Source organism: Myripristis murdjan, chromosome 14, assembly GCF_902150065.1.
Source record: "Myripristis murdjan chromosome 14, fMyrMur1.1, whole genome shotgun sequence".
NCBI classification, from domain to species: Eukaryota; Metazoa; Chordata; class Actinopteri; order Holocentriformes; family Holocentridae; genus Myripristis; species Myripristis murdjan.
This window is the reverse complement of record NC_043993.1, coordinates 37,802,623-37,817,415: the sequence shown is the minus strand read 5'-3', so window position 1 is coordinate 37,817,415 and position 14,793 is coordinate 37,802,623. Positions and strand designations below refer to the sequence as shown.

General features: G+C 43.5%; 2 protein-coding genes across 2 annotated transcripts; both read right to left on the bottom strand.

Moving 5' to 3' along the window:
- On the bottom strand, positions 1-963 carry LOC115371055 (odorant receptor 131-2-like). The gene has a single exon (XM_030068170.1). The coding sequence runs from the start codon at positions 961-963 to the stop codon at positions 1-3; it is 963 nt and encodes a 320-aa protein (XP_029924030.1).
- A 6,183-nt stretch (positions 964-7,146) lies between these two features.
- On the bottom strand, positions 7,147-12,888 carry LOC115371054 (odorant receptor 131-2-like). The gene is made up of 3 exons (XM_030068169.1): positions 12,015-12,888; positions 8,389-8,508; positions 7,147-7,706 (listed from the first exon to the last, which is right to left on the bottom strand). Exons 1-3 carry the CDS (start codon positions 12,886-12,888, stop codon positions 7,147-7,149), a joined length of 1,554 nt encoding a protein of 517 aa, XP_029924029.1.
- Between the last annotated feature and the right edge of the window lie 1,905 nt (positions 12,889-14,793).

Sequence of the window (14,793 nt, the reverse complement as noted above, 5' to 3'; positions counted from 1 at the left end):
TCATTCACCAGCATTTGCTTTGTTCAGGAAAGCTGAGCATCTCCACTGACAGCATAGATGCTGTATGAGGAATGGCCTGATGGTTTGGTCTCTGAGGCCGTAGATGAAAGTACTCAAACACCTGGGGAGGACGGTGAGGCAAGTAAAGGAAAGGCTGTAAAGCCGTAAAACATGTGATCTCTCCATGATTGTAGCAGCCGCTGTGATGATGTTGGAGTGAAAAGTGGAGATGAGGATCAGGCCCAGCTGAAACAGGTGGAGCAAAAGGGTTTGGCTGGCCTTTCTGGCTGAGGCTTTGTTTGTTGAAGCAGACCTGGCAACAAGCGTCACACCAATATAGGAACAGATGATTGTGACACCCGCAGACAGGAAGACAATGCCAGAATATGCTGTGGCAAAATAATAATACATTGGTACAAGAAACAAGGCCTCTTCGGAGCAGAAGTCCTTCATCTGCAGGTCGAATGAGAACTCAGTGTTTGAGCATAATAGCATTAAAACACGAATGATGATGCTGAGGGAACTGGTGAGCCACACCAGAGTGATTGCCACACCTGTGCTTCTGACGGTGATGATGATAGCGTGTCTCAGTGGATAGCATATGGCCACGAATCTCTCCAGTGACATCACCGTTAGGGTTAGAGGAGAGATTGAGACAGTTAGAACGGCTAGCATTATTAAAGCACAGCACATGTAAAATGTCAGTTTTATCCAACAAATTGCCAACAGGAAAAGCAGCGAGCTCAATACCAGATAAACAGTGTCGGCAAAAAGGACATTATACAGCAGGATGTAGCGGGAGGTTTCACGAAATACCGACTTACTCCTCAAGGTGAACAGCAGGACACTGTTGATGTAGAGGAAAATGCAGATCGGCCCTATGCTCAGACTGGCATATAATAATGTTTCCTGTGTTGTATGATACTTCAGGCCGGCAGTGTTATTGTAATTAGTCCTTGGCATTTTCAACATACTCAAAAATTTTCTGAAGAACAAAATGTCTCGATTGTTGCCTGCTGCAGTTACTGTAGCAAGACACTAACACAAAGAAAAGTGCATTATCCCCTGTCTAGAGATACTTATGTCTTCCTAAGGAGATCATTACAGGACAAAATATCCATACTGTTGCTAGCTATCACTCTACAGACAGTAAGTTAAAAATCATGCTGGTATCCACAAGAGCAGATCTGGTCTGGAGGAGTTGCCTTTCCTCCCATCCTGTATATGAGCTTTATCCTCCCACCCACTTCAGGTGTCACCATCACATGTCAGCATGGTCACCCAATTAGAAATGGGTTGTGTAATCTTTTGAAATAGGAGAATGGGGATGTGTGTAGTCTAGTCTCTTTCTGATGTAATTTTTCTGGCACCACCTTCTCAGTAAAATCAAATTTTACATTAATTTTTAAATAATTTATGCGGTTCAGTTCAGCTCTAATGTCCTATCATGGTCATTTGGATTAGAGACAGAAATTACTGTTAAAACTCACAATGAAACACATCATCAAAAATGGATGACCACCCAGTTGTGCACAAACCTCCACCAATGCTGAAGAATTCTCCCACTTCAAACAGGCAGACGCCCTAATATTCAATGTTTGATTTTTTGATTGTTTTCTGGCTCTGACTGCCTTACATTAACATTACAGCAGCCTGTTTGAGAAGTTGTAGATGTCTGAATTTCTTATCGGCTCATGAACTTGTGATAGTAGCACAATACAGTTATGACTAAAATACAAAAACTTCTAATGGTGGAAATACAACAAACTGATCATCACCAAAATCTTATAGGTCACTGTAGAGTGACAGACGAGGTTTGTGGTCCTCATTTTTAAAATGGGGGCAGGAGAGTTTGCATCAGCTATCGTGTTATCACTCTGCTCAGCCTCTCTGGGAAACCTTTAACCAAGCTGCTGAAAAGGAGACACGGTGGAGGGTGCTTCAGGAGTGCGGGGTGCTAGTTTGGCCACTGTGAGCCATTTGGTCTTGAGGCCATGGTTCTCTGATGGCCTCAGACTTGGTGGTTTGTTCCCCCAAAGCTGGGATTGAGTTACTGCCTGCAGTCTTAGATGGCATTGTTAATGTGACCAGTCGATACATCAGATTTCCCTACACTGTGGGTGAACAGGCCAACATTAGTCAAAGTCAAAGTATTTAGGGGAGAGTGGGGTAAGTAGTGCCAATTTTTACTTAAAGTGCCTTTAAAGCGAGGGGATTACAGTAATTTCTCCAACTAAAATATGCACATATAGTTTAGGATGTTGTGCATCCCTGGGAACAATCACTTTGGATCTTATATAAACTGTTTGAGAAATATGGCTTTCGAAAAAAAAAGTGGTTTCGTGGCACAACTTGCCCCTGGTGCGGGGTAAATTGTGCCATTAGAGAGAATACACTGGGGTAAATTGTGCCATTGATAACTGAAGTAAAACAGATCATTTTAACCTCACAAATGATAATGCTATATAAAAGCAAAACAAATTCAATACAAAATTATTTATTTAACATTTATTTATTATTTTAACAAGATCACAGGCCACTTTTCCCTAACAAGGCCTAGCGCCACATGAACACATACCCAGAACAAAATAAAAATTCCAAAATGAGCATCTGCAAATCATCTTCACCTGAATCTGAATAGTTTTAGTGATCAAAGGTAAGAAGACAATGTACAATAACAATAAAATACAATAACGTAATTTATAGTATATAATCACAAGTTGTGCCACTGGCACAACTTACCCCAGGCCCTTTGGCACAAATTACCCCAAGCCCACCATTTTGAAAAAAATGCATCCCCCAGCTGTTTTGAGCTAACATCATGCTAACTGTATAGACTCATGGTGTAGCTTAATAAAGTACTAAAACCTGTGTGAACTGTTTTCAAAGTTTTCTATAATAGTTCAAACACAGCAATCAAAAAACCTTGATCATAGAAATTTTTCTTTGGAGGGCAAAAAAATGTTTTTGAATTTAAATGTTCTTACCTCTCAAGCCATGTGTCTCCCTTCTTTGTAGGATGAGTGAAATGGATGCCTCTTCAAAAATATGTGGTCACATGACCAGCTTCTTCTATGGTTTTCTAGATAACAGGGGTGGCACTACTTGCCCCTTGGCACAAATTACCCCACTCTCCCCTATTGTCATGTGCACAGAAAGAAACAAATGAAATTCTTACTTTGCTGCCCACAATGAATGCCACTTGTACAATAAGAATAATATTAAAAAAAAAAAAAAAAAAAAAATACAATTGTAATAGTAGAAAAAAATACAGTATACAAGAAATATAAATTATGCAGAAGAGCATGACAATTGTATGCACAAATTTGTACAAATGTATGTACAATGATATATGTACAAATGTGCAAATGTATATACATATGTGCAACAATAGATCTGCTATGTGTAGCTGTAAGCAAAGTGGGCAAAGTTAGAATGAATGAGTGTGCAGATTGTATGTGTGCATGCGTAATCCATGATTGTAACTCCTGTCAGCTGTTCAGGAGTCTGATGGCAGTTGGAAAGAAGGAGTTTTTTAATCTGGAAGTCCTGCATTTCACACTTCTGTACCTGTGCCTGAGGGCAGAAGTGTGAACAGTCTGTGCTGGGGGTGGGTGGGGTCCTTGAGGATGGAGGCAACTCTGCTCTGGACTCTGCAGTGGTAGATGCTCTGCAGAGAGGGCAGTGGAGTCCTGGTGATCTTCTCAGCAGTCTTCACCACTCTCTGCAGACGTTTGCGGTCCATAGCAGTTGTGCTGCCGTACCACACATTCATGCATCTGGTCAGGATGCTCTCAACAATGCAGCTGTAGAAGTTGCTGAGGATCTTAGGTGACATGCCAAACTTCCTCAGCCTCCTCATCAGGAAGTACAGCCACTGTTGAGCCCTCTTCACCAGCTGTGTGGTATTAAATATCCAAGTAAGGTCCTCACTGATGTGGACACCCAGGTATTTAAAGCTGCTCACCCTCTCCACTTCAAGCTCCCGAATGAACAGTGGCCGATGAGGTCTTCTCTCCTTCCTCATGACCACTATCATCTCCTTCGTCTTGTTGAAGTTGTTGAGATCGTCCGGTAGGCTGTCTGTGGAGCTGATGGTGCTGGTGATGGTCCTGTAGTCTGTGATGTGCTGCAGTCCATGCCACATCTGCCCGGAGTCAGCAGTTGAATAGAAGCCGTCCAGCTTCTTGGCCGTTGTAATGGCCTTCCTCAGTTCGTACTTTGCAACTTTGTACTCTGCCTCATTGCCTGATCTGAATGCAAGAGAGCGGGCACGCAGCTTGTGGCATACCTGACTGTTTATCCAGGGCTTCTGGTTCGGGAACTTTCTGACTTGTACAGTGGGCACAATGTTGTCAACACAAGTGCTAATGTACCCCGTCACATGCTCAGCATAATCTTGTATGCTAACAGAAGAGTCTTCCCGGATGGCTGCATCTTTAAACACATCCTAGTCTCTCAGCAAAACAGTCCTGCAGGATGCTCTCAGTCTCTGAAGTCCTGAGTTGTTTGGTGATAGGGTTTGTTTGTTTCAGTCTTTGTCTGTAGGCCGGATACAGGAACAGAGAGATGTGGTCCGAGTGTCCGAAGTGGGGGCGGGGTGCAGCCCTGTATGCACCACGTATGTTACTGTAAACATGATCCAGTGTGTTCTTAGCGTGGGTGGGAATGTTCACATGTTAGCACTACTTTGGCAGCACAATCTGCGAATTGCACTGGTTGAAGTCGCCACCAGTGATAAAAACAGAGTTGGTGTGAGCCATCTCTAATGCGCTGATGACGTCATGGAGTTTGCTGAGCGCTGCCGTGGAGTTAGCTTGTGGGGGGATGTAAACAGAGGCCAAAAGCAGATTCCCTGGGTAGACAGTAGGGACGGCATTTCAGCAGTAAAAACTCCACATCTGGTGAACAGAGCTCGTGGACAGTTCTTACATCTCCACACCACGAGTTGTTGATAAACACACACACACACCTCCTCCTTTGGTCTTACCGGAGGCTGCAGTCCGGTCTCCTCGATGTACGGAGTAAGTCTGTAGCTGAACGGCGCTCTCTGGGACTTTGGGCCCTACCTTGTGCCACCCGCTATCCGCTGCCACTACCCGCTACCCGCAAATTGCGGATTTAGGAACTTCCGCTATCCCTAAACAGTATCTTGCGCCACCCGCTACCTGCTATCCGTTATGCCGACTCCGTCATTTGCGCCTGGAGGTGTGTCCGTGGGCGTGTTTCATGCGCTGTCCCTAAAGTTGCTATCTTGCGCACACTCTTTAGTACACGAAAGTTTGGGCTGTTACAAGAGCGCGCCCAGGTGGTTTCAATGCGCGTCCACTTGGACACAGGTGGACATGCTCATGCGGCTCCACCTCCCCAATTAACTCGCCTATAAAAAGCTACCTTGCTTGAGCCTCAGTTGAACCCCTGAGAAAATGGCAGAAATTATTCTAAATCGCCTTGATCGTCAGGTAAATAACAGAAGACGCCTAGAACGCGTGTACCGCCAGCGCACCAGCTACCTGGGCCTGTCAGGTAAGTCTATATTGTTTGTATTTTGTATCAATCATTTTTCCGCTTTTATAATAAGATATAATTATAATATCTAATAGATATCAATGACCTATTAGATATAATAATCTGAAATCATAATAATAATACAATATAAGTATTATTTCCCACAGAACGAGAATGCGTCACAAAACTGCGCCTCTCCCGTCAGGCAGGAATTATGTCATCTGGTTGCAGCTGATGTAGACACCGCTGGCAGCTGTCCCTATGCCTTGCCCGTTGCTGTTAGGGTTACTGTGGCACTATTTTTCTATGCTAGTGGGTCATTCCAACACCATCTCAGCTCAATTGGAGGCATGACCCAATCTGCCGTAAACTCGGCTATAACTGCAGTCACTGCCAGCATAGTCCGACATGCCAGTAGGTACATCACTGGCATCCCTGTGACACCCGAGAGACAACGCAGGGTAAAGCAGGATTTTTTGGCAAGATATGGGTTCCCTAGGGTTCTGGGTGCCATCGACTGCACACATGTTCTGATTCGGGCTCCGGCTCTGAACAGTGGCGCCTATGTGAATCGTAAAGGAACCCATTCCATCAACGTCCAGGTGATTTGCGATGCATGGGGTTACATCTTGAATGTATACGCAAATCATCCTGGAGGTAGCCACCACGCTTTTATATTGGAACAGTCGATCATTCCTGCAGTCTTCCAGAGGGACCCCCCTCTGGATGGGTGGCTGTTGGGTGTCAATGGCTATCCATTAAAGACGTAGTGCATGGTGCCATACATGACGCCAACAAGTGTGCATGAGTTCGCTTTCAACAGAAAACACTCACGCGCACGAATTGTCATTGAGCGAACATTTGGCCTGCTCAAAATGCGGTTCCGCTGCTTGGACAGGTCAGGTGGGGTCTCGCAGTATAGTCCTCAGAAAGTAGCATCTGTCTTTGTGGCATGTTGTGTGCTGCACAAGAGTTTGGAGTTTGAGGATAGATTATTACCGGACTATAGAAGGCGGCAAGCTGAAGTGCAGGTGCCGACTCCAAATGCTGATATAGTGCCAGCAGTAGCATGGGCAATGAGGGACCAGCTGGCAGCGGAGCTGGGACACCGCTAGTCATGTCATCTGCAGCCTACCTGGTAAGTAATTTGTGCAATCAGTATAGGCTACTAACAATATAACACATGTAATTCATATAGGCCTAGCGTTTCATTAAATAGGCTACTCAAAGTCGCTTTATAAAGAATAAAGTGTAAATTGTTGCAGGCAATGTATGCATTTAATTGGCTGTGGGTATTTTCTAAAAAAGGTTTTTGTTGTATGCTTCATTTCAGACGGGAGAGGGACTTGGAACTGCATTGTGAACCGCATTTTTTCTTTTCTTTTTCTTTTTCTTAAAAATTTTCCATCACACAAGGGGTAGGCTTGATTTTTTATTGATTTATTGATTTATTTATTTTTTATTAGGCCTACGCAGCCTACCAAACATTGAAGAATGTGTTAATATCAAATAATAGTAGCCTGATGAAAATACAATTCCTGATCAACTTAAACAGAAACAGGCCTTCAACTATTTTGGGCAGGGAAAAAAAAAAAAAAAAGAAAAAAAAGAAAAAACTGAAGATGCTCATGCATGAGGTCACTGCATGCTTCTTCCTCCCCTCACTCGCAGACGTGGGCCACGACGAGACGGCCGGCCGCAGGAGGGACGACGAGGAGAAGTGTGAGGCTGGCAGCGCGCTCTGGTGTTGGGAGGAGAACGAGATGGTGCAGCCTGAGGCGCAGGAGTTCCCGGCGGCTGGGCCACTTGAGCGCCTTGCTCCACTGGGGCCATTGGAGCTGGAGGCCCCAGGTGAGCCAAGCGCTCAAGTGCCGCAGCACTCCTCTGGAGCGTCGCGACGCCTTGGCCCAGGAGTCGCTCATGCCGCCTCATAGCATGATTGATGCAGCAGAGACCCCGCCGTAGGCCACCCAATTCCCGCTCCAGCATGCGGAACCCCGCCTGCTGGATGTCGAGAATTGGGTGGTCCTCAGGTCGGACCACGTTCCTGAATCGGCGGGGTCTCTGCGTAGCTGCTGCTGGACCAGACGGCCCTTCGCCAGGATCCTCCTCGCCTCGCTCTCCCCCCGTTCCGTCCTGGTCCACAGTCTCCTCCTCGTCGCCAGGACAAGCTACGATGGCTAGATGGACTGGTTCATCTGCGGGAATGATGGAAAATCATCCTTAATCATCAATAACTCTATTCATCTGTTTATTTAGAATAAATTATAATTCATGTTCATTCAATTTGTACATGTGCCTCATTTTTCCCCTTTGTAATTGATACTATAGCATACTTGCCATTTGCTTTCACATGTTTGAAATATATTTTTTAAAGAGGCCTATGCCTCAGTGTTTAATGTAGTCATTTTGATCTGATGGGATTTCATATGGTGATTTTTTCTGCGTTGACATTAATTAACTTGGATCACACATTATTTTCAGAGTTAACTTAGTGCAGGTGTAGCTTGTGAATGACTTGAGTGGATGCCCATTTTGACTATATTTAATTAATGAACATTCATTTGTGGAGTTTTAGCGTGTGATTATTATCTTGAATAATTCTTTGATATGTTTTCGTTTGGATTACAAGTGTGCTGCCTTAGTTATTTTGCTTTTCGTTGGAATTGTGTGTGTACACACCTGGCCTGAATAGGCTACCTCCACACCTACACATGGCGGTAATGACTAGGCCTATCTCTGATTAATGTATTATGAGGAATGACAGAGATTTCGCATAGTACTGTCCAATGATTGTGCATAATTTATGCAAGCATGGCCTTACTGCCAAGAAATGGACCTAAACAAAACCAGGTGCAATTGGCAAAATTATTTAATTACCTCCTTCACCCACGCCAACCTCCACTGGTCCCCGGATGCCATGAATACTCTCTGGGAAGAGAGTGGAGGCGGCGAGGTCGTCGCATGGAGTGAGAACCTGCACCGTAGCCTGTCCTCCTCCTGTGGCCAGCCGTTCACGTCTGTTAGAGGCGGCCTTGGGAGTGATTGATTGAAGAAATATTTTATTGACAATTTCAAGGTACAGCAGTATGATAAAATAAAGGGAAAATCCCAATGGATTAATCACCAGAACAAATTAAGGCTTTAGGCTATTTCCATTACTTTACAAATGTGATTGATAGATAGATAGATAGAGAGAGAGAGAGAGAGAGAGAGAGAGAGAGAGAAAGAGACACCAGCCTACCTTTTGTTTTCCCCATTCTCTTCGTTGTATCAAACCGTTTTTTGCATTGATCAACTGTACGGTTGATACCAGAGAACGTGGAAACGGCCGCCGCTACCTCGGCCCACGCCTGCCTTGCCTCATCTCTTCTGGGAGGCCTTGAGGAGGACCCGTAGATAGATAGATAGATAGATAGATAGATAGATTTTTATTGTCAATGCACAATCATATATGTATAATAATGCAACGAAATTAGGGCTCAGTCCTTTCGTGCAGGGGAGAATAGAAAGCATCGTGCATCTTGCTAGTTGAATAGCCAAATCCAGTAATAGATGGCTGCAGCCATGTCTCTGATATCAGAAAAAATGCAACAGTCACGGAAACACTTGTTGGATGTGCAAGCACAGTTCGTCATCCCGTGTTCGCCATGGACCTGGCGCTGGAAAAAGCTGGGAGACGGCGACCCATTCCTAGTAGGGGTATCGTAGTGGGGGGAAAAGCGGGACTGATTACCCAGGGCCGCAATGGGGGATATATAAGGGCCCAATAAGATTTCTTTTCATGGGGCCCAAAATCCCTGGCGGTGCCCCTGATTCCTCGAAGAGACTAGAAATAGTATCCATGTAGAGTTGAACTGAGGTCAACTGGACTGTGTTTAGATTCTCGAAGACATTTCACTGCTCATCCACGAAGCTTTAACATAGAGGAGCAACAACGATCCCGTGGTTTCAGCGACCTGGATAACATCCCAACACATGTTTAACCCCCAGAACCAAAGTCGTTTATCATAGCTGGAAGTTTTAAAAAACTATTTTTTCGTGGGAATATGAATTTTCCGTCGGTCCCTGAACATGTCCGACTTCGGTTTAGCGGTAGAAAAAAGGACGAAACTAAGCCTAAAAAAGTGATTTTTCATTCGAATCATTTTATTATACATGCTTCGTTCAACAGTTCGCCAAAAAATAGTCGTTTACTCAATCCAGATCATTCAAAAAACAGAAAATTCTGCGGTCTTCAGCGGATCTGAGACATCTTGATTGATTCAGGTGAGCCTAACAGTCGTGTGACAAAAATCCACTGAATTTCAGTGTGTAGGCAACAGTAGTAACATGGGAGGGCGCAAGGCAGTAAAAACACCTAAGTTTATACAGGTTGGAAAAATGTTAATATTTCAGGAAATAAATCATGTGAAGCCCTACTTTTTTTTTCCTGGATCAGTGACATTTGTGGGCACCTGAAAAAATGTTCTGTACATTTATTCCAATGTTTCTCGATTTTTGTAAAATAAATTATCAAAAAAAAATCAGTTTGCCGTTTTTATTTATTTATTTATTTTTTATTATTTATGGGACTATAACTCTTTCATACTGTGTGACAGACATTTTTGAATGGCTTCAGGTGATAGCCACAGCTGAGCTGTTTCCATAGAGGTGCAGCACTTGTAATTGCAGTGAAAAACAAGCCCACAGTGAGCCAAAATGTGAGGGGAGCAGAAAACACCCAAAAACTGCTTGGGGTTCAGAGGGTTAAAAACCTGGGACTCCCCACCAGTCTGTCAGAACTGAAGAAGCTTCTTGGAATAGAAATGAAAGATCTTCAAGATTATAAACACAGTCCAGTTGATCTTGACTAAGCTCTGTGTGGGTAACCATGACCTGGATGAGTAAGAACCTACGCACACATGAGAAATCCCAGAGGAGGGGGCGCCCCAGTAGCTCACCTGTGGGAGCATGTACCACTTGTCAAGGCTGAGCCCTTACCACAGCGGCCTGGGTTTGAGTCTGATCCCTGGTCATTTGCTGCATTTTATCCCCTCTCTCTCCCCTGCCTCTCCTATCTCTCTCTACTCTGAGCCTGAAACAAAAGTAGAAATTCAGAAAAAAAATAGATTTTTTTTTTTTTTTTTTTTTTTTTTTTTTTTACTGTTATACTGTTTTTGGGACAAAATTATGTTAGTCAGTCCCCATCAGAGGCCTGTCCTGTGGAAGCCTGATGTTTACACATAGGGGGAAACTAACTTATCACTGCAAGGATTGACTTCATATTGTAGTAAGACTCATTTAAGCAATATCACACCAGAGGGAGCGTTGATATACTGAATGTCAGCATGGTTTTGATTTGGATGTAGGCATGAGGCCTCAGACCTAAGATCATCACAGTCGTCCTTTACTGACATTATCAATGACAGAATCACAGCTGTGTTAATGTTAAGTATGACAACACTACCTCTGGTGTGATATTGCTTTTATATCCAGATTTGTGAACAATGACATTTATTAGTTAATGGTAATCAGCAACAACAAATTAGTAATATTTTCTTTAATCAGTTTTCAGCTCCACCAACACAAATAGTTCTGGCAGAATTCAAGCATCAAATTAGTTGAACATAAACAGTTTCCTGACCACAAGCAAGCTTGCCTGGAGGTTTCCACTGCAGTATCCGCACATTTTCTATTTCTCTAATATTCCTATGGTAACTCAAACCCATCTACGGAAACCAGCGAAACAACTGTGGATTAAGGATTATTTAAGTCTAAGTGGTTTAGTAATTGACAAACTGACACAGTGAAAATACATATGATAATAATGATGTTAACAATAGTCTTATAAAGTTCAGACACACACACACACACACACACACACACACACACACACACACACACCACAGCAGAAATCACCCACTAAATGTATTCATATATATGAAGTTGCTTTGATACAAAAGACATTGAGTATTGTGCTGATTACAGAGTTGCATCACTTCAAACATCATGTGGATGTCAGAAAGTACTAAGATCACAAAAGGAGTTGAGCAAAGCCAAGCTCTCTATGAGTTAGAAATCTTAGCAAAACCTATCAAAGACACTTGCTGTCTACGCTTGTCATCTGACCAGTGGCCTTCTCTTGCGCTTACTGGATTTATGAATAAAAGCTGTCATCACTGAAGACCTCAGGTGTATAAGATAGACCTTATACATCTGTGGCACAGATATTTCACATAAAGAGATCCTTCTGTTACCTCTAAATATGTGATTAATCTATAAAGGCTAACGGACCTTTCTTTTAACTTTTGACTGGGCGTGTTGTTGTATACCAGTATTTACCGTCCTTTCTATGTCCTGCCTTAACATGTTTTAATTCACTGACTGAAAGCAAAATGAAAGCTGTTTCACTGTGACACTGACAACAAAGTGGACTGAATTGCAGTCCTCATACATGAAATTTATCATCAAAGTATCTTGCTTACAAACACATACTCAGTGCAATCACTTCCAACATCATTCACCAGCATTTGCTTTGTTCAGGAAAGCTGAGCATCTCCACTGACAGCATAGATGCTGTATGAGGAATGGCCTGATGGTTTGGTCTCTGAAGCCATAGATGAAAGTACTCAAACACCTGGGGAGGATGTTGAGGAAAATAAAGGAAAGGCTATGAAGGCGTAAAACATGTGATCTCTCCATGATTGTAGCAGCGGCTGTGATGATGTTGGAGTGAAAAGTGGAGATGAGGATCAGGCCCAGCTGAAACAGGTGGAGCAAAAGGGTTTGGCTGGCCTTTCTGGCTGAGGCTTTGTTTGTTGAAGCAGACCTGGCAACAAGCGTCACACCTATATAGGAACAGATGATTGTGACACCTGCAGACAGGAAGACAATGCCAGAATATGCTGTGACAAAATAATAATACATTGGTACACGAAACAAGGCCTCTTCAGAGCAGAAGTCCTTCATCTGCAGGTCAAATGAGAACTCAGTGTTTGAACATAATAGCATTAAAACACGAATGATGATGTTGAGGGAACTGCTGAGCCACACCAGAGTGATTGCCACACCTGTGCTTCTGATGGTGATGATGACAGCGTGTCTCAGTGGATAGCATATGGCCACGAATCTCTCCAGTGACATCACCGTTAGGGTTAGAGGCGAGACTGAGTACACGAGCACTGGGGGTAATATTACAACACTGCACATGTAAAATGTCAGTTTTATCCGAAAAGCAGCCAACAGGTAAAGCAGCGAGCTCGATATCAGATAAACAGTGTCTGCAAAAAGAAGATTATACAGCAGGATGTAGCGGGAGGTTTCACAAAATACCGACTTACTCCTCAAGGTGAACAGCAGGACACTGTTGATGTAGAGGAACATGCAGCTGGACCCCATGCTCAGACTGGCATATAATAATGTTTCCTGTGTTGTATGATACTTCAGGCCGGCAGTGTTATTGTAATTAGTCCTTGGCATTTTCAATATACTTGAAAGTTTTCTGAAGAACAAAATGTCTTTATTGCCGCCTTCTGCAGTTACTGGAGCACAAGACACAAACACAAAGAAAAGTGTATTATTCCCTGTCTAGAGATACTTATGCCTTCCTGCAGACATCAGTAAAGGACAAAATCATCCATACTGTTGCTAGCTATCACTCTACAGACAGCAAGTTAAAAATCATGCTGTTATCCACAAGACCAGATCTGGTCTGGAGGAGCTGCCTGTCCTCCCATCCTCTATATGAGCTTTATCCTCCCACCCACTTCAGGTGTCACCATCACATGTCAGCATGGTCACCCAATTAGAAACTGGTTGTGTAATCTGTCCAACCAAAAATTGACCTTGTAGACTGATGTAATGATTTTTAAAAAATATTTTTGAAAATAAATGAGTGGAATTTAATTCAGAGGGTTAAATAAAAGTCTGATAATATACACGCCAGCCTCTGGGCTCCTTTAGGTTTCCATTAGTTTGCTCATATTTAGTATTTAGGCTGGCTGCCCTGAAAAGTCCACATGAGAGTTGATGACAAATGTTTTACAGTCTTTAAGTGACAGTGAAATAATATTTTAACCAGCAGAATAAGCACGAGGTGTCAGATGCTTTATAAAATGAAATATCAAGATCAGTTGAATCAAAGTGACGATTCTGATGAAACTCAAACTGAGGGCAGCGGCCCAGCGAGGGTCGCCCCTCACTGTGAGAGAGGGCCAGTTCCTCTGCAGGAGTGTACGGCTGAGTGGGAGACACATTCATTTACTGAACACACAAATGTTGCTGTAGTCAGATCTACTCGTGCCCTCATCGTGGGGAAGTCAGATTATAATCCCACTAATTTACGCATTGACACAATTGGCGATTTTTTCCCAGCATTCCTTGCGGCTCTTGGCAGCTTCAGCTGTGTTTCTTTTTGCCTGGATGATGGATTTATATTTCTCGTATTTATTTCAGATTATTGTCTGCTCCTCCGTCGTAAAGTATGCGGCTCAGGTGGATTTTTCCTTGTCTGCGATTGGTCGTATGCAGCAAACACCACCCTTTTTATGTGAGCGCGCACAGATCTAGATTGGAAAAGCCTGGGTTGAATTAACGAGTTGATAAGCGGCTTCATGGGACCGAAAATCCGGATTGTGGATGTCTGGTTAAGTGAAGCCAGATAACTAAGAGAAACCCTGGGTATGTTAATCCAGTTTTATGGTACAGGCCCCAGGTTTTTTTTTTTTTTTTTTCCCCCATTGTTTCCCTTGTGTTGCTCATGTTTTCCCCCTCCTTATGTTTCCTGTGTTTTCTCTCTCCTCCTGTTATTTGTGTGTCTTCGGGCATGGCTATCCACTTGGGCTCTCAACAGTTCCATCCACCACTCCTGACGGCTCCAGCCAGCTCACCTGCTTCTCATCATCTCATCAGTGTGCAGTATTTCAACCTCAGCTCTCCAGTCACTCCTCGCCAGATTGTTCAGTCTACCAGTGTGGTAACATACATTCCGGCCTTCAAAGTGTTTGTTCTCGTGAGACTTTTCCTAGCGTTAGGTTTTTGAAGTAATTGTTATCTCCTGTGCTCCAAGTCCACATCTCCTTCAACCTGCCAGCTCTCCGCTCACCTCCAGCAAGCCGTGGTCTGCCCGCCATCCGCCTACCTGTCTCTTCTTCATCACCACAGCCATTATTCCTCATTACCTTACAATAAACCTTCATCTACTCTGCCTACTGGTCCACGTTCTGCTTCTGGGTCAAAACAGTCATTGCCCTTAACACTAATGTCCCAATCATTACATTTGGATTAGAGACAGAAATTACTGTT